At 39.5% G+C, this 20,079-nt stretch overlaps 1 protein-coding gene and 1 non-coding gene across 2 annotated transcripts in view; both read right to left on the bottom strand.

Moving 5' to 3' along the window:
* Stap1 (signal transducing adaptor family member 1) overlaps positions 1-19,726 on the bottom strand; it is a 28,913-nt gene extending 9,187 nt beyond the window's left edge. Inside the window, exons 1-6 of the mRNA XM_032916491.1 lie at positions 19,538-19,726; positions 14,540-14,611; positions 11,269-11,382; positions 8,531-8,587; positions 6,527-6,699; positions 4,856-4,984 (exon numbers count right to left, since the gene is read on the bottom strand). Of these exons, the coding sequence (XP_032772382.1) occupies positions 4,856-4,984; positions 6,527-6,699; positions 8,531-8,587; positions 11,269-11,382; positions 14,540-14,611; positions 19,538-19,657 (665 nt within the window). The 5' untranslated portion in view covers positions 19,658-19,726. The remainder of the gene's footprint in view (positions 1-4,855; positions 4,985-6,526; positions 6,700-8,530; positions 8,588-11,268; positions 11,383-14,539; positions 14,612-19,537) is intronic.
* Positions 12,613-12,780, bottom strand: LOC116912995. Its single transcript, XR_004389558.1, has one exon. It is a non-coding gene; the product is annotated as a U1 spliceosomal RNA (small nuclear RNA).
* Positions 19,727-20,079: the final 353 nt, after the last annotated feature.

Raw genomic sequence — 20,079 nt, 5'->3', positions numbered from 1 at the left:
TAAATTTGGAAACAAAACCAAACAAACAAAAAATAAAAGCATAAATCAAAACCTAAAGGAATACAAAATAAATCTTATGGGGGCACATATAGGTCAAATAATATACCCCTCTTATTAAAGACAAATAAATTATTGAAAGCAAAGCATGTATTTTGCCTCGTCACTAGTCCCAGCAGACAACCTTCCACACCTGTTACTGTGCTAACTCACATTCTGCCCTCTTTTGCTGCTAACTTTGCTATCTTAAAAGACAGGAAACATGGTAAGTGGATGTGGAAATGTAAATACTGCAGGGGTATCTTCGGGTCTTCCTCTTTACTTTTACAACACACCAAATCGTCACCACCCCAAATAGTAAGATTTTGTTAAGAAATGCTTCAGAACAAGAAATCACATTGCATTCATCTCTGTATTTCAACATTATAAACACAGTATCTCTAAAGCCAATAGAACAATGTTAAGAGCTCATCTCAAGGTGCTATCTGCGTCAGCTCAGAATCTCCGATGCTGACATAAGTCAGTGTCCATGGTAGGTAGTTTTGAATAGTAGCGTGTTTGTTTTGAACTCATTCGGTATGGCAATTGTGTTTAACCCAAACTTTTTCTAATGCTGAGTTGACAGCGTGTATGATGCTGTCAATTATCTGAATGTCAAACTGATTGAATATCTGCCTTATGTTCAGGAGCTAAGAGAAATTATTCATCGGGTTTAACTCTTCTACAGGGCGTTTTCACCCCCTGTTTAGAGTCACAACTTCTCCATTTCCAATTTATATTCTCCAGGGTCAAAGTGTATGACTGTATCCTATTCCAGGGCTCTTCTCATCTGCAACCAATCTTCTTTCAGTTGCATCCCACATAGGAAAGCCAATCTTTAATCTCCATGACCTACTTTCAAAATGGGATAACCTTCGCCAACCTGCTCCCTTCATAAGAAGTATTCTTTAATGAGAAAAAGTCACGAATCAGTTACAGACTGGCAAGGAAAGAATCTTTAGACAGAGGATGTCTTGCACGTGCCTGTTCAAGATGCTTGACTCTCACCTTACCTTCACCCCAATCAGGAACACATCTTTGAAATCAGACAGTTACTGTTGAAAACTCTTCAGTTTCAATTAGAATTCCTGTATCCTGACAGTAAATGACCGCTACCCTTTGGGAGACTGATAGGACAGTTGACTTAAATTCTGTTTCTATCATATGTGCTCTCTAAAGCTTCTCCCTCACTCTCTCTCTCTCTCTCTCTCTCTGTGTGTGTGTGTGTGTGTGTGTGTGTGTGTGTGTGAATGAGTGTGTGTGTATGTGTTTTCAGCCTACATAAAGACTTAACTCTTAGGGCTACTGTGTGTTAATGCTTGCAAAAGCCATTAGTAAAGTCCTTGACTTATTTAATCACTCACTAAATTATAACTATTTTATCTACATATGTAGATAATATTTATTGGTTTCTGCAAGTTCAATTTGTAAGGCATGGAAAATGCTACACATCTCAGTTATTCCTCTGTGCCTGTCGGAAATGTCTGCAGCACTCAGCCCAAGGCACACGAAGGATATCATATAATGGGGCGATTGTTGGGGGCAGTCGTCACGTCATCTCATCACTTCATGGGAAGCTGTGAGATGAACGCAGACAGAGGAGCGTCTGAGTAATGGGGTTACATTTCCAAGTCCAAGCTGGTGCAGAGAAACAGTGGCCCCGAAGTCTCAAAGGCTTTGTCTCTGTTTAGACCATACTTTTCTTCCAATTTTTGTTTTCTTTTGGTTTGGAAAGGAAAAAACAAAAAGGATAAAATTTGCTGTTTAAAGTGTTCTGGTTATGATATCAAAAATAGAGTCAAATGAGATGTGGTGGCACACACCTGTGATCCCAGGACTTAAAAGAGGCCCAGCCGGGAGAAGTACATGTGAACCTAGGCTACGACAGAAAAAGAGAAACTAGTCTAGAAGAAAAGCAAGTGTGGCCTTCAATGCTGTTCTAAATATTTGTTCTTAAGTCCTGGCCTCAATTTTTGCTATTGTGGTAAGCATTTTTTCACCTCCTTGGCTACTAATTAGATACCTATAACACCAGCATGGCTTCTGGTCAGAAGAAGGTTAAGGGGGGGGAAGTGAGGTTTGTAAAAATAGCTTTATGTCTTAAGAGTTCGCCTGCCGCTTCCCTGGGTAAAGACAGAGGATGCTCTGCTCTGAGAGAGGAATCACCTGATAGTTTGGCACCGGCAACTTTTGTTTACTCCTAAGAGCAGCCTTCCTACAGCTGATCTGGAAACATGGGGTTGGGAGGGACTGCTTTCAAGTTTTGCTGTGTAAACCAGTTTGTTCTTTCCAGCGTGTGTTTATCGGAATCACTGACCAACGTGCATGGCTGAGCATTTCTCCTGGAACCTCCCTGAAAGAAAATTAGCTTGTTTTGTGGGAAACACAGGTGCTTCTTAACAGTCCAGATGCCTGCCGAGAACTTTACATTAAACTCAACCAGCAAACAATTCTTATATTCCTTCATGCTGCTATCTCTAAAAATCAAGTGACATATTAAGTAGTAGATACTGAGCTCTGAGGCCAGGGCCGAATTTGATGCTTTGGATCTTCTATTAAAGAGCTGATGCTTTTCCAGGGTTCAGGACTGCTCAAACATGGGAGCTGAAAAGGATGACACCAAAGAACATTCCAAAGTGAGTGGAATAAACCCGTGAGGCCTCGACTCCACAGAGAATCATAAGCAATTGAGGGAAACTGGGAGTGGGAGGGATGCTCTTCCCAAGGGAAGAGCACAGCATTTGGTTGTGCAGTGCCAAATGGTCAACCTTGAAAACATATATACAAGCAACGTAGAAGCTCGGTAGGCTATATTTAGCAGGATATAGATGTATATATATTGCATGTGTGTATGCATGACATAAAGGTTAGTGATAAAAAGAGGGCTTGAATTTGAGGGACAGTGGGGATGAGTATATGGAAAGGTTTGGAAGAGGAAAAGGGGTGAGGGAATGTTGTAGCTATATTATGTCAAGAAAGGAGAGAGAGAGAGAGAGAGAGAGAGAGAGAGAGAGAGAGAGAGAGAGAGGAGCTGTGTTTACTATAAAACATTCAATCTACTAGCAGCTATAACCTGTGCTTTTTTGATTTATTTCAAAGCCACCAATTGTTGTTAATCAAGTAAATTGCAGCTTTAAAAATATTTTTATTATATTCTGATAGTTGAAAATCTGTTGCTAATGTTCATTCAGCTTGTCATTATAGTGTGTTCTACAAACTAAAAATATTAGTATATAATAAATAGATAAAATAAGGAACCCGCAAGAAGCTTGACAATTATTTACTGTGAAAAACTATAAAGATACACACACACACACACACACACGCACACACACACACACGCACACACACAGAGAGAGAGAGAGAGAGAGAGAGAGAGAGAGAGAGAGAGAGAGAGAGAGAATTGGGATCTAACTCACCACCTAACATGCTTGCCAACTGTAACTGTTCATAGCTACTGTATGAAGTGTTTATTTATATTAACTGTTGAACAAATGAAGCCCTGGGGCTATGGCTCATAAGGGCAGTTGAACCATAATGCTGTGATTTTAATTTTTTCTTTAAAATATTATTTAATTTTTACTCCATTTATCCACTATCAATACCATCATATTTGATCTATTTAGAATAACATGTATTTATGAAATGTACTGGTAGGTTTACTGGTACAAGAATTATAGTAAACAAATAGAGTATGATCCTCGCAGAATAGTAAATTCAAAATTTTAATGTATATAAAATATAGACATTTATTTAATATTTAAAAGTAGGATGATAGTAAATTATCAGCCATGACAGTGTTACATAATCCAGAACCTCTATTAAAATGCAGAGTTTTTATAGACTCTGAAAGCGGGAGTGGTCTTAAAAGTCCAGAAACTCTAATTACATATAAAATTATTTTGTTTGTATATTTGTGGACGGGTACACATACACCCATGTGCACTAACCTGTAGACTCCAGAGATCAATCTTGGATGTATCTTCAACCTCATTTTTTTTTTTTAAGTTAGGATTTCTAACTGGCTGCAAGTTGCCAAGTAGGCTAGGATGGCTGGCCAGCAAGGCTCGAGGATCTGCCTGTCCCCACTTTCTCACTGAAGCATTACAAACACGTGTCATTATCTTCCTTCCTTCCTTCCTTCCTTCCTTCCTTCCTTCCTTCCTTCCTTCCTTCTTCCATCCTTTCCTCCCTTCTTCCTTTCTTTGTTCTCTTTCTCTCTCTCTCTCCCACATGAGTTCTGCAGATTTAACTAGATTCTCACACTTGCAAAGCACCTCCTGACTGAGCTAGCTCTTCTGCCTTGATACTTGCATTTAAGTATTACTGACTTTATCAAGGGAAAACCATTTTACCAATAAATAAATTAATTAATAAAGAAATACAAATAATAATAATAATAATTATTATTATTATTATTATTATTATAGACTTTAGGAAGATGCTCTTCAGTGGGTCTACTTGTTGGTAAAATACGCAGACACGATGACCTCTTTCTGTTTCCTGAACAAGTGAGGTGTTTGCTTCTGGGGATGCACCCTCGCTGCCTGGGATGTGCCCCACCCCTGCAGTACTGGCATGGTTTGGTTCCCTCACTTTTTTGAGTCTCTGCTTCAATATCCATTAACTGCCTTCATGAACACTGCACTTTAAACAATAGCAGTCACAGGTCTGTTCTCTTTATCCCCCACCACACACACACTAAGGAGAGAGCTTTGCTTAGGTTACACTGCTTCTCATTCTTGTGCTAATATTTGCAGCCCTAAGAGAATGCACAGTGGGTACTGACAATACGATAGCCAGGGGAGATTGAACATACTCTATCTCCTGCCGGATAGTGATGGAGTAGTTTTTGCTGTCACTACCAGGCCGCAGGATCATATTTCCCAGAGAAGGGTTCTTTTCCAGCATCTCAGTTGCTTCTTTCCGGGAAACTGCATAAAAACATCTACAAATGTGAGATGAAAAGGAAAAAAAAAAGATTAAAATAAAACCTGATGAAGATAATTACTTGAAAATAATGCTACCTAAATAACTTGAGAGCTACAGCGTTTATCTTTTGAACATAGAGAACATGAAAAGAAATCCACTAGTTCATGTGTAATCATGATAACCATCGAAAACTTAGGGCCACTAACAGCGTAGCTCCCGTTTCAATTCATGACAGGTCTTAGACTGAATTGTTGGTTTCCTTGCAGGACTCCAACATGTTCTAAGGCTCTCTCTAAGGCTTTATCTGTTTTGAGATGGCTCTGGAACTCACCATATAGACTATGCTGGCCTTAAACTTAGAGATCTACCTGCCTTGTCTTCCTGGAGCTGGGATTAAAGCCACCTCAGCCAAGTGGGGCTCTGTTTTAAACAACTGACATTAAGACTGTGTCTGAACTGACTGTTTGATTTGATTTGTTGTTTGAAGGGCTTTGTTTTGTTATTTGATGTTTTGAGGTTAAATTTCTCGGTATAGACATATAGCCCCGATCGTATGGCTCTGTAGACCAAACTGCCCTTGAAATCAGAGACCTGCCTACTTCTGTCTCTGTCTCCTGAGTGTTGGGATTAAAGGCATGCCTGGTTTATAACTTGTGTTAAAATGACACCCATAGTATTTTACACATAAAATTAAGAAATTAAGCACTTCCTATTTTATAATACATGGAATATTCAGTGAAATGAACTGGTCATGCAAAGTTTTGACAGAGTATATTATGCATCCAAAGCATTATTGGCAAATATCTTTGCGTGTAGGGACAAGAATTAATTTTAACCTCCTCTTTATTTATCTGTAACGGACATATTACTTTCTTGTTGTACTGGGGTGAAATAAAAAGAACCGGTCCATGTGACTTTTATTCTATGAATTGGTCCTCTGTCCGGTTGGAGTTGGCAGGGTTGATGAGCAGGTCCCAACAGCTTTAACGCAGTGGACTGGGCCTCAGAAACTAATGTCATCATGGAACCAGGACACTAACGACAAGAGCACCAAGATCCCCAAAGGAAAAGGCCCATAATGTTTTCCTCATGAAAGAAGACATTTGAGGGATGCCGCAGAATCCAGCTGCTGTCTCTTTCCTTTTTATGAACAGGTTACACAAGGCTTTCCTCAGAAGGCAACGTTAATGCTCACTGATCAACCAACCGAATACAATATTCTAAGAATTTAGAAATATTTAGTATAGACGATGATAAATAATCCAGTTATAGGGTCTCACGCATCTGGGCCATTTGCGACCTTCTTCATAGCAACTTTAATTTAGGTTTGAGCTCCGGAAGGATATCTATTTAGTCTGCATGTGTGGGTGGAAGGGGATTTCCTCTGTGGTAAGAGTTAGTTCAAATCTGCACGACGTTGATCATGACATAAGAGAGGAAGTGTGGCTGGTGCTCACGATGGATCCCCAAGATACTTACCATCCCTGCTGTAGCAAGTTCCAGTGGGTAGTGCTACCTGGTAGTTAGCCATTAGTCTTAACTGAATGAATAAACTTACTCGGGAAGGGGGTTCAGTGCATCCGCATAGCCTTGTATTGGCTCCTTCTCTTTCTCCACAGGCATGACTGGCAGTTGGTCTGTCTCAGTCCTTCTTTTCTTTTCTCTCTCTAAGACTTCGTGCAGTCTAATCACTTGTCCAGGTAGAAGTGACACGTGTTGAGGAACTGACAACTGAAACCAGTTAAAAAACAGTAGGCAAACTAAAACTGCAGCTGAATAGCAATACTGGCTTTAATAGAGAGGAGCTTATGTGTAGTGACTGAATGTCTAGCCATTGCCAGAGACAAATGGACAGAACAATAAATAGATTCCAGTCTAACGTGGGCATTATAGTACTGCTCCTATACCAACTAGAACCTGCACAGAGTATTTACTTACTTGCTTGCTTGGTTTAGTTAGGTTAATTTGTTTTGTTTTGTATGTTTTATTTCTACACTGTCTCTCTATGTGGTCCTGGCTGTCCTAGAACTCACTCTGAACACCAGATTGATACCAAACGCACAGAGATCTACCAGGTGCTGGGAATAAAGGTGTGTTAACACCATGCCTGGCCGAGATCATATTTGATCTGGTCTCAGGGCAAAGTACATACAATTTTTACTATGAGCTAAGTAGCAACTAATCTCTCAATCTTCCTTTTCTTTTTTTGAGGGGGCGAGTATTTTTTTGTTTTTTTTTTGTTTGCTTTTTTTTGGGGGGATTTAAGATAGGGTCTCTCTGTATAGCCCTGGCTCTTCTGGAACTTGCTCTGTAGACCAGGTATTTACCACCAACACTCAGCTAATCTCTCATTTCTCATCCTGAACTCGGATACCTCTGCAATGCCTAGGAAGTTTAGGATCTCCAGGAGATTCCTTATTCTCACACTAGTTATCTTGGAAAAGCTCCACACTATTGTGACAACATGGATTTGGTGGGCATAGGATCAACAGGTTTACACTGTGCTCTGTGTCTAGCCATCCACTCACATTTGATTCTTCTCTGCATATTAGTTTTGTTGTTCTCTAGAAATGTGTTTTGAGTTCCATTATCCATGTAAAGTCTGGTTAATTGTATCCACATCTCAAAGTTTAGCTGGGAACAACCTATGCTTTCTGGGGAAGTATGGTACAACATTTTCCTAACTGTCATGTTAGCTAGCCATGGGGGCAGCCATGTCTTATAATTGGCCACCAGAACAAGAGTACTCATCAGGTGATATATGTGCGTGCCTGCGTGCATGCCTGTGTCCAGTCCCATGCTTAGTTACTATTTCATTAATTCCTATTGTTGTGTATTCATTAAGACTCAGAATGAGACTCTTGGGACTCAGGAATGAGGACTGTAGTCTGTCAAATAAAGCAACAAGGGCAGCCTGTGCTCCTTGGGCTCCTCTGCTAAAGGCCTAAGAACGTTATGGTAGTTGGTTCTCTTGTTACTACTACCTTTTCTAGCAGTGTGGTTTTGATTGAGTCACCGAACTATGTCCTAGTAAATTGTTCTCATATCCAAGTCTAGTTCCTCATTATGCCGTCTTGGAGCAGTATCAGAACAGTGGAACATTTTAACAAATCATTTACAGACTGTGAGTTCATGCCATGCCCTAAACATTTACAGAGCAGAAAATCATAGATGAAGGCGATCTCCCTCATCCCTTGCCCACCAGTACTAATTACTTCAGAGTAGTTATCATAAGGTGAAATAGGCTGTGCTTGGTAACAGCACTCATAACCCACCAGATAAAATGAGATAAAAAATATGACTTTTAGAAACAAAAGCATGGATTTCTATCTGCCTTTTCTAGTTTCTACATCCCAGCCACTTTAATGTACACGGTTGCAGCAGGTGTTGACAACTAGTTTACAACCAGGTGGAGCAGCAGACTTTAATGAGCTTCTGTGGGCATGGTGATTCACAGCGCTAATCTTATCACCTGGGAGGTGGAGACAGGAGAATCATAAGTTTGCAACCACCATGGGCTATTGACACCTTGTCTCAGCAAAAGAAGCAGATGGCCCCTTACCTCTGTTACTGTAAGAATGAAGCCCCTCCATTCTTCCCCACTTTCTGTGTTTTCTGTCTGGAGATAAAGCAGAAAGTACACAATTAATGAATGATCTGTATTAACTTTAAATAACAAGAATTTCACTGGATTAATTTCTGACAATGTAGGTTCGCCATCAAAGGCTAGCAAGATCTCAGATCAGAGTGGTGGCTCTTTGGCTAAAGCATTTGCCAAGTGAGCATGAAGGCCAGAATTTGGACCTCTAGAGCCAAGAAAAATGCCAGATGTACGTGGCAGCTTAACTGCCATCCCTGTGCCTAGAAGGAGCAGACGGAGGATCTCTAGAGCAAGCTGGCTAGCTACATTCGTAAAATTGGGAAGCCGTGGGGTCCATGTGAAAGGTGTTGTCTCTATGTATAAGATGGAGAATGAGTGAGAAAAATGTCTGCTGTCAATTTCTAGCCCCCTCATACATGAGCACACACACCCAAGTGCACCCATGCACATCCAAATATCCATGCATACATGCACATGCACCACACACACATACATGCAGAGAGAGAGAGAGAGAGAGAGAGAGAGAGAGAGAGACAGAGAGAGAGACAGAGAGAGAGACAGAGAGAGAGACAGAGAGAGAGAAGCAAGATTTTCTTCTGTTCAGGAACTTTGTTAAATAAGATCATTTGAAAAATTTAAACTGCATAAAATCAGCTTCATGGAGAAATACTTCAATTTTGCTTAGAATTAACATATTTATCATGAAATATTTCAGTCCTGTTTTCTTTTATTGGCAAGCAAAAATATAGGTGACTGGGAGCAGGATTGCTCGGTGAATGAAGCATTTGTCACACAAGTGTCAAGACCTGAATTCAAGCCTCGAGAAGTCGCAGAAAGTTGGGCACACTGAGACATATAATCCTAGTGTGCCTCTGGCAAAATAGGAGGTAGAGAGAGGAGAATCTCTAGAAGCTATTCCCAGCTCCCTAGCATTCTCAGAGTCAAACAACAACGTGACCGTAACCCAGAGTGCATCTATCTACGCACTCGACAGGTATTACCTCCTTAATCATATTGAAGAAAGGTTATGCGTGGCCATTGTTTGCTAGGTTTCTTCACTGAGGTCCCAAATGATCCTCACTAGAAATAAAAATGGAACCGTCTTTGCTGATGTTCCACATCACTAAACCAAAGCTAAATGTTATCTTGCCTTCTTGAGAGATCAGTTAAAAAAAAATAACAACCACATTTCCCATACAGATCAACTTCAATTTGTTTCCTCTGTGTCCAAAAAAAAGTAGCCTGAAGTAACCTGATCGCAATCATTTTTCTATCATTTGTCTTTCTGTTTTTACCTACAATGGAAGCTTTTGAAATGAGCAACTAACCTTAGTACTGGTTTTAAATTTGTTTTAGTTTCCCTTGTCTGTAAAATTAATTTCTTCTTTTCAGCTAATTGAAATATTTTATTATGTGGAATAAAACACATCTGGTTCTTTAGTAGACTATAAAACAAATTAAGATCTTTCTATGGTGTTGTAAGTTTATCCTTTGAAAATCTTCAAGGAGACTTAGCAAGAGGTGGCGTTTTTATTATGCTTTTTTTTTTATCCGTTCAATTAAAAGATACATATCTTTAAGTGTAGATATTGGAAACAAAAAAAATTCTCATTCTCGTGGAGTTTGAAATAGAGCAAGGAAGAATAAATGGCCGGTGTGACAGTACATTTGATTTTGTTGGAAAGAAACAACTAGGAACAGTAAAATGTAGAACAGAGGAGACAAACTGATAGCATAATGAATGGGTGGGTCTTAGGCACCGTGAACAAGGCAACTCTTACAATGGACAGCATTTAACCAGAGGCTCGCTGACAGGTTTAGAGGATTAGTACATGGACATGATGGCAGGAAGCAAGCAGGCATGGCATGGGACAAGCAGCTGAGAGCTTTACACCCTGATCCACAGGCAGTAGGCACAGATACCAAGAAGGACTTGGGCCCTGGCCCTGACGTGGGCTTTTGAAACTTCCAAGCCCATCCTCAATGATGTACAAGGCCACACCTCCTCATCCTTCTAATCCTTCTCAAACAGTTCCCCAGCTGGGGACCAGGCATTCAAACATAAGAAGCCCGCGGGGTCATTCTCATTCAGACCACAACAGCAGGCTAGGGGGAACAGGTTACAATTTTGATGAAGTGTTCCCAGGTGGGCCACAGAGGGTACCTTCCATTTGAGCAAAGACTTATTTCTAATTCGAGAAACAAATGAACGGAGAGGTTGAGTAACTTGCCAGTGATACACGGCTACTGCATACAGTAGCAAATTTTGACCTCTACTCCTCAACATTTGATTGCTACAGCTCTCTAAGTCAGCCGGCAGCTTCCTAGGAACTTCTCCGATATTATCTTTAGCAATCCCAAGCTGTTCTCTGTGTTATGACTGCCATCGTTGGGGAATTTTTCTTAGCTCACTCTGCTAATTCAAGGACAACCTTGTAAAACACCAGGTGAGAGCCTTGACTTTGTCAGAGGATAGAAGTCTAAGGTTTCATTGTGCTTATAGACTAAACAGTTGCCTGTGTTCTTTCTAAACTGTAAACTGAGAGCCCTGAAGCCCTTGGCAAGAAAAAAAAAATAGTAGCAAAGTGTTACGACTGGGCTCCTCTTGTAATTCTTCTTCATTCCAGCTATGGAGTGTTAAAAGGCAAAATCGATGTACAACCTTTGCTCTCTATGAATTGCAATTTCTCCTTGCTCACCTTTAGGTGTACTTCTTCTTTGGGCAAAACAAGAGTGAATTTTGCACAATTCTTTTCAGTTGAATTTTGGCCAGTAAGGCACACAAGGTCTATTATGTCTAACTTGCCAACATACTGCAAAGATAAAGGAAAATGTTGTTAAATTACTTCCTGGGTAAGATACATTTGTTCTAACATGAAGGAAGATCATAGTTTTTAAGCTTATTTGCATGGTAACCTGCTTTCCGCAATACAAGAGAGTATGTAAAATGCATCTTGGGGTGGTGTGCTGACTTTAACCCCATAGTAATTTCCAAGACTCCTCTTAAATATTTGGGAATTTTGCAGTTGGTTAACAATAGCTGTTATTAAAAATTAATTATATTAACATACCACTAAATGAAATATTTTATTAACATAAAATTTATAATATAGTCAAAGTTCAAATTTCATCATTTTCTAATTATAATATATTACTATCTATAGTATCAACATTATTTACATCCTTGCTCTCTGTGGCCTAAATACTGTGCATCAGTGCTGCTGTGCATTTCTTCACACTCCACACTCAGTACAGTCACATCGATAGGTTGAATCAGTTATGGCAGGAGTGTTCACCATCTGGACAACTGGTAAACCACTTACAAACGAAGGTACAATGCAACGGCTTGTTGCTTGTCCCAGAGGCAGCCCTTCTTATACTAAACGCTCTGGGTATGTCCAGATTAGTCTCAATGAGCTGTGCTGTAACAAACAGTGCCTGATACACCAATTACAGAAAAGGAGTCCTATCTTTTTTTTTTAACTGTAGGTTGTAAAGAGCCTTAGAGGTCATCTGTCCAACCAAGCTGTTTGAATCTGCTCTCCATGTTGTCCTCAAGTTGAACATCTGTAATAACATTTAAGTCCCATTGCTGAGGCAGCCCTCCTAAGTGTTCTGTGCTTTGAGTCAGTTTTTCTCTAGCTACTTCCTATCCACTGGTCTTGAATTCTTTTCTCTAGTATAACACTAGACAAATTCAATGACCTTTCCACATGATGTCCTCTAAGCCTTTTAGATATGTAAAGACAGCATTAAATTGTTCCCCTCCATAGACCACACAAATAGACCAGTTCTCAGCTGGTCTATCCTGGAGTTTCTTCTGAGACTATCACCCAGAAAACTTTCCCAAGTATCTTTCATCCTCCTTTAACAGAACTGGTAGGTGCACAAAGGTAGAGCCTTTTGTTGTGACCTCTTTGTGGCACTGTGCCTAAAAATTTGGGCTCACAGGCCATACCTGGGTTACACCCCCTTTTACTAGGGATATCATCTTGTACAATTTCTTTCATGTATATTTATTATGTATAAAAAATGTTTTTAGAGGAAAATGTGAATTCAGTTCTTCACTAACATGAATTACGCAGTCAGTTTCCCACATTTGGCACCTTTGGGGAAATCATAAGGGTTAACACATCTAGGCTACAAGGATGAAGGCTTGTCCTTGGAAAACCACCTTGGTGATGATGGTATCAACCCTGCCAGGTAAGTAGGATCATCTACAGTTTCTTAATCCTTAAACTTGGCAGTTTTCATTTATAAATATGGATCAAGGAGTTGTTGATAGCACCAAGGGAGAATACTACCACTACCACAATCTCTTAGCCAAATGTGAAGCAAACTTTACTAAAGACTGCCCTGGTCCCTACCCAGATTCCAGTGTACGATGCAGAGTTACATCACCCAGGAACTTACAGAGGCAAAACTCACAAGGCTACACACTTTCTGCCTTTGCCCAATCATCCTAGCATACCTTCTACATCCCAGCATACATCCTAGCATAGCTTCTGCCTAGGTGAGATCATGCATGTCCTGTGCAGTTGGGGCAACCAAGCTCATAAACAGAAGTGAAAACGTGTGGCTTCTTTTTCATGAACATCCAGCATTCCAGGAAGTCATTTGTCCTTAGGTAAGTGGGGCTTACGGGTTAGAGGTATTTTGTCTTAGAGATCTCTTAAGCACAGTCATTTAAAATTGACAACAGGACTTCAGATGTCTAATGGCCCAGAGCCTCCTGAGGTTGGGAGGAGATAGTATGAGCTGAACTGGGGCTTTTCAATGTCATGATTAAGGGACCTCTTTTCACAGATCTGCCATTTCTGGCCGCAACCTAATCTAGGAATTAGCCATCCCACAGTGCCTGGTGGTGCGCATATTTGCGGTCTCAGCACCCAGGAGACTGAGCCGGGAGGATGGTTTAGTGCCCTATGCAGCTGATCCGTCAATCAAGTGTCATGCTCCCCTTGAGTATGCGCTCTCCCACTCTTCCCTCTCATACCTCATGTGCTCGTATGACATTATTTTTAGCCTAAGAGCTAAGCGTGTGACTTCTCTAAATTCTGCCCACTGCTTTGCGTATTTATAATGACTTGATTAAACGTTCTTCAAATTGCCCAATTCGAGAGGTCATTTGTTTTTCTACTGTGCCCCTTTTTATGCAGTGAGTCACAGAAAGAGGTTAGGTAATTATCTCAAGATCCCAGTTACCAATGGCAGGACTAAGCACTGCGAAAACCAGGCAATCTTTCTGGGCTTGCCAGGCTCCCAGTCACCAAGTTGTACTGTCCCTTGAAGTGTTCTAAGCAAAGGTGGTTACTGTGAATCACTTAAGGTTTTGGCCAGGGTCTTTGCTTTCTAGACATCAGTGGAAAGTTGCAGCACACTATAAAAAAAAGCTTACTCTTTAAAGGATTAATTAAATAATCACTTCTTCTTCATCCTCCTCATACCTTAGCTCTTAGAAGTCTATTTGTTTTTGACTGGGAAAATTAAATCGTGGCCTTGTATGTTCCAATGCTATGGGAATCATCTGGTTCCTTTCAGATTACAGTCACATTCCACAACATAGCTGCATTCCACAATTTTGAGACACGGAAGCTATCATTTTGCATTAAGCAGTTTTAGCGATGTATCTAAGATTTCTACTTTTTTTTTTCTTTTTCTTTTTTTTCAGAGCTGGGGACTGAACCCAGGGCCTTACGTTTGCTAGGCAAGCACTCTACCACTGAGCTAAATCCCCAACCCCAAGATTTCTACTTTTAAACTAAGTCTTTATTATCTAGGTCAGGAAGAAAAGAACGAAAAGTTAAAAGCATGAGCTAATGCCCTCTGAGTTGTCCAGGGAAGTGATAGTCCCCTCAGATGTACATGTTTGAATGCCTTCACTTGAGGATGATAGAAAAAGTGGATAATGAATTATATGACAAGGCATAAAAAAGGCTGAACTAGGTGACCGTTTCAGGCTCTACTTACGACTGTACTTTTTTTGTCAGTGTAAAAGAACAGTGTGGTTCCTCTCAGCTCCGTCCAATAGTGTTCGTAGTCCTGGGGAAAAGAAATCATAGACACCATTTCACAAGGGCATACTCAACCTTTTAACCTTCTGTTTTATCTTTTGTAATTGTACGTGTAAAGTTATTCTTTATCCTTCACATTTTGCCTAAAAATTATCTATTTTATTTGTGTATGTGTGTACTCCTGGTGTAAAACAAGGAGACCAGAGAGTTGAATCACTGGGAACTGGAGTTAGTGGAGGTTGTGAGCTGCCTGGTGGGGGTACTGGGAAGATCTCTTAACCACTGAGCCACTTACACATACACACACACACACACATACACACACACACACACACTACACACACACACCACACACACACTACACACACACAACACACACACTACCCACACACACAACACACACACTAAACACACACACAAAACACACACCCACCACACACAACCAACAAACACAATACACACACACACCACACACCACCCACACACACACATCACACACACCACACACACTACCACACACACATACATACACATCACACAGACACAAACACATATCACACACATACACACTCAGACACAAACACACACACAATACACAAACATCACACAGATACAAACACCCACCACATAAACACACATCAAATACACACACACACACACACACACACACACACACACTACACACAAACATACCTTTTCTTTCTTCCTTGCTTGCTTGCTTACTTCTTCTTTCTTTCTTCCTTCCTTTCTTTCTTTTCTTGCTTTATTTTTTTTTTAATTTAGAGTCAATGTCTTATTAAATAGCTGTGGTTGGCCTGACACTTGCTGTGTAGACCATGTTGGTCTTGAACTCACAGAGATCTTCCTGCCTCTGCTTCCCAAGTGCTGGGATTAATGGTGCACACCACCACACCTGAGTATTCATTGAATTTTCACATAATTTTTTTAAATCGCCACATATATAATCATTATGACATTCTTAAATGAAGTTTACCCACATTTTAATGGCTTTATTTTGCAGTCAATTAGAAAAATTGATATATTTATTTTATATGTATGAGTATTTTTCCTGCATGTATTTTATCAGCAACACTTGTGTGTCTGGTGTCCCTGAAAGCCAGAAGAGAACACTGAATCTCCTGGGCTGGCATTAATTACAGTTATGAGACACTGTAGAGGTCCTGGGAATTGAACCATGTCCTCTGGCAATGCAGCCACTGGTCTTAACCACTGAGCCATTCATTTCTTTCTCCCTGCAGTTAATTCTTGGGTAAATCCTTTTCAAACTTATTTTAGTATAATGTTTGACTTGTTCTTAACTAGATCACTTCTGGAGCTCTTCTCATTAATTTAAAACTATTTCTTCAACTTTAGAGGAAGGTCCCGTGGTTGACAGGGTCATATCAGAGATCATAGGACCTGGATAGATCTGCTTTCTCTGAAAGATGGAGGGACTTCACGAATACGTAAAGTTAACATACTCAGCAAAGGACATAACTCAGATCGGGTTCATGAAACAGCATTTACTATTGACATGGACTAAGGGGATATATAGATTGATGATAAAACAATTTAATAGTTTACATTTAAAGAACATATTTTATTCACTAAGTAAATGTTTATTGATAGATTCACATTTCCACGAGTTCTTTAAAAATAATATTCTAAATTTAAAATTTTGAAAATAACCTAGTCAGACAGACTCCCATTTCACTTGGCTCAAGCTTCATTAATTAGTTTTTTTGTTTGTTTGTTTGTTTGTTTGTTTTTGAGACGCGGTCTCACGATGTAGCTCTGACTCTCTAGAACTCACTATGTAAACCAGGCTTCAGGCCACAGAGAGTGCCAGCTGCAGTAAATTAAGCTTTATTCCCTCAGAGAAAAGTCTGCCGAGTAACTTCTCTAATCGCTGGCTGCCTTTGACAGCAGCCCTCGTAGGTATCTGGACACCTCCCCGCCCCCAACCTCGTTAGCGGCTTTAAGCACTGACTGCCAATGGCTGCCTGCCTCACTTTACCTGCCACGTGGATGCCAAAGCTGGTCATTGGCATTCTGGTTCTAAAAGATGCGTACATTTAATACTTTTTATAGACTATTAGTACAGAGATACATATGTTCATATTCTCATAATAGATATCTACGTCCAAAATGTTTTCCCAGAAGAGGTACGTGGGAGTTGTGTTTCGGGACATGGGAGGTAACACGAAAAGCTTGATAAATGTGAGGGCCATCAGAGAAGTGATACTTTGTTACAATATGTTCATCACACAGGCTAAGAGGACAGGTTACACTTTTTAACACAGTAAGCTGTGCACATCACGGATGGAAAGAATGACGGGCAATTGTCTGAACATTCTTGTGTTTAAAGTCTCAGGAAAGTTTGCTTTTTTTTAAACCCCAATTTATAAAAACTGTGATGCCTTTTATATTTGATTGTGGTTTAATTATTGAATACACCTTCTTAGTGAACCTAAATTCCTCACACTGCAGTTCAAGTAAAACGTCCCATATCTTTCCCTTGAAAGATACTTTTCATAGATTATTGGCCTGTAATTCAGGGTCCTTCTAGAAGTATATTAAAATCAGCACATGTTGATACATTTCCCTGGTGGTGGAGCACTGTACTTTCTTTTTAAACGATCTGAAAAAACCAAAACCAAGAGACAAAAAACCTCGTAACAAGAGCCTCTCGACCTGTAATCTCTTTCTTAGCATGTTACCCTTAAACCACATTTTCTCTAGTTCAGTCTTCTGAATTCTTTTCAGCAGGGGCTCAGTACTCTGCATAGCTTCAAATTGTCCTTTATCCCATAGCACTCCAGATGACTTGGTAATAGCTCTCCCAGATCACCTAGCTCTAAATGCACCCTGGAATTTGCTGCCAGTTTTGCAGAAACGTCACTGATTCTCCTTATGTTTTTCTCATTGCTTCTGTGTTTAAGTCTCTGGGCTCTACGGTGTTCCTTTGAGCAATTTTACTTGTAGACCTCAAACTGACTTTAGGACCTTAGCAAACATCTACAAAAACAAGAAGAAAATAAATCTGAAGTGTGAAAGAAGCCTGCATTTTATGGAATTATGATTTTCATCTTTCAATACTTTGACATTGTCATCTCTGGTTCCTCTTCTGTTTGACACCGAGCGAAAAAAACTTGGTAATAAATTCAAATGTGTAAACAATTTTTTCTCACATACCTACGTTTTTACAATTATTTATATTATCTTGCTGGGGCTGAACTGCCTCTTAGAGAATGCTCTACCATTTAGCTATAATCCCCAGTCCTCATAAGAAATGATGAGTGTATAATTCATTCTGCTTTAAAACACGCTTTTCTGAGCAAAACCAGGAGTTGGTCATAACTCCCACCAAGCGAAACCTCTTTTTGTGTTTGTTGGTGAAACATGTACAATCAATGTTGCTTGAAAAATAACTTGATTCAGCACTGCATTTACTTATCCCAGACATAATGAAGAGTACAGAAGAAATAATAATATATTACGCCAAAGCAAGTAGTATCCTTGGCTCCCCCCCCCCTTTTTTTTTAATAATTAAATAAACTGAGTTCAAGGGGAGATGGAGGAATCTTCCTAAGGTCACGAGTTGTACGTAGAGGAAATATCAAGTGAAGACATGGTTTACTGATATTCTAAAAAATGTGGAAGTGTTTTTTTGGCTAAGCTTGCCAGCCCATGCCTTCTTTAAACAGTTGAAGGGTCTGGGTAACAGACACAGTTACTATAAATACTTTGGGAAGACAATCAGGGAAGAAACAAGTTTAAATTACCAACTAGAATTTTACTTTCAGCTGATGCCACATCTGGTGAAGTCAAAGCATGTAGCTGACCTGTGTAGAATCAACAACAACAACAAAAGCAACAACAAAAGCAACAACAACAGCAACAACATTCGAATATGGTTTGCAAATTTATTATTTTTATATTTGCAAATTTAACAGCAATGGCAAGAATCACAACCCGACCTTCAAAAGGTAAGTGACCTTACTATGTAGGTAGAAAATACGAATGTCCTACTGCAATATTTTCATATTCATAATTTCTCATGAATGTTAATGATGCCTCTGAACCTCACCTTATCATCTTCGTTGAGCGCTCACTGTTATTTCTGAAGGCATTTAAAACCTTGCTAGCTTCATCCAATATGAAAATGTCATATAATTTTACCTACGCCAGTGTCTCCTTTACTTCTTTAGTAACATAATTTCATGTTAATTTCCATAATTTATTTTATGTTGTCCACAATTACAACTTCAAAGGCAAATACATTTTTATAACTGTAGCTTAGGATTCTATAATTAAAAATATGTGAAATGCTTCGTGAGTTTTCTTAGAGCAAATGTACTTCTGAAAAGAACCTTAATGCATTCACTATTTATAATAAAACCTTGAATATTCTTTTAAAATCAATATTGTGACCAGTATTTTCAGAATGTGTAGTGAGACAATTTTAGATCAACATCAAATATTTACAAGTTTATGAAAGTTTACCATTTCTTACAATGTGATCATTATAGGCATCATTATAACTAATATTAGGTTGCTTAGTTTTTTATCATTAAATCACCTCAACTCCATGCAGTTTCTCACCACTGAAGCATAGCAGTAAATTGTGAAGAGAACATATAAAATACTCCTCTTTAAAGAAAATCGTTTGTGACGCTTAAAGAATCTTTTGAAGATTCCATTGAATTTTTAAATTTTGTCTAAATATTAGAAACCTTATAATACATGCATATGTGTATGACATATATATATATATATATATATATATCTTTAAGCTGTGCATTGATTTGAAGTTAGAATCATTCTTCTAACTCAGGGAAGAGAGTATAACCCAAACAGAAACAGGGAGGCTTCTTTGCATCTTGTTGCCATGAGATAAGTTTTATGTTAAGTAGAAATTTTCAGGGTTAAAAATCATCATCTACACACTTACCTGGTAATCAGACCGCTTGACTAATAAAAATCCTTCGAAGTACAGGGGCAGAGCAGTGATCTTTAGTCTTTCCTGGAAGATCCTACGAGGGGCAGGTTTCGGGGGCTTTTTAGCCATCATACCCTTTGCTCTGGCGTCTGGCTTGCTTTCAGTTCTATCCAGCCTCAAACAAAATGAAATCTCCGTAGTGTTGAGAGGAAAGGCGACTGATCAAAGAGGAAGTCTCAACTTGCTTTTTAACCACCAGCTCTTCCACCAACAAGACACACACACACACACACACACACACACACACACACACACACACACACACACACTCCCCCCCTTTAGTTTTTGTGAAGTAAGAAAGATCAGGCACAGACCAACTTTTAAAAGGCGACCTCTGTGTAAACTTCATGTGCTTAGGTTTATGGTAACAAAATAAACAGCAGATTATCATCTAAGGATGAAAGGAGCAGGTGCAGCAAAGTGAGAGACTTTAGGAGCAACACCAAAGGCACATTTGCGTCTCCCAGCTCTCGTTTTTGGTTATTACTCTGTCT

The sequence above is a fragment of the Rattus rattus genome, chromosome 11, assembly GCF_011064425.1.
Source record: "Rattus rattus isolate New Zealand chromosome 11, Rrattus_CSIRO_v1, whole genome shotgun sequence".
Taxonomy (NCBI): Eukaryota; Metazoa; Chordata; class Mammalia; order Rodentia; family Muridae; genus Rattus; species Rattus rattus.
This window is presented reverse-complemented; position numbering and strand designations above follow the sequence as displayed.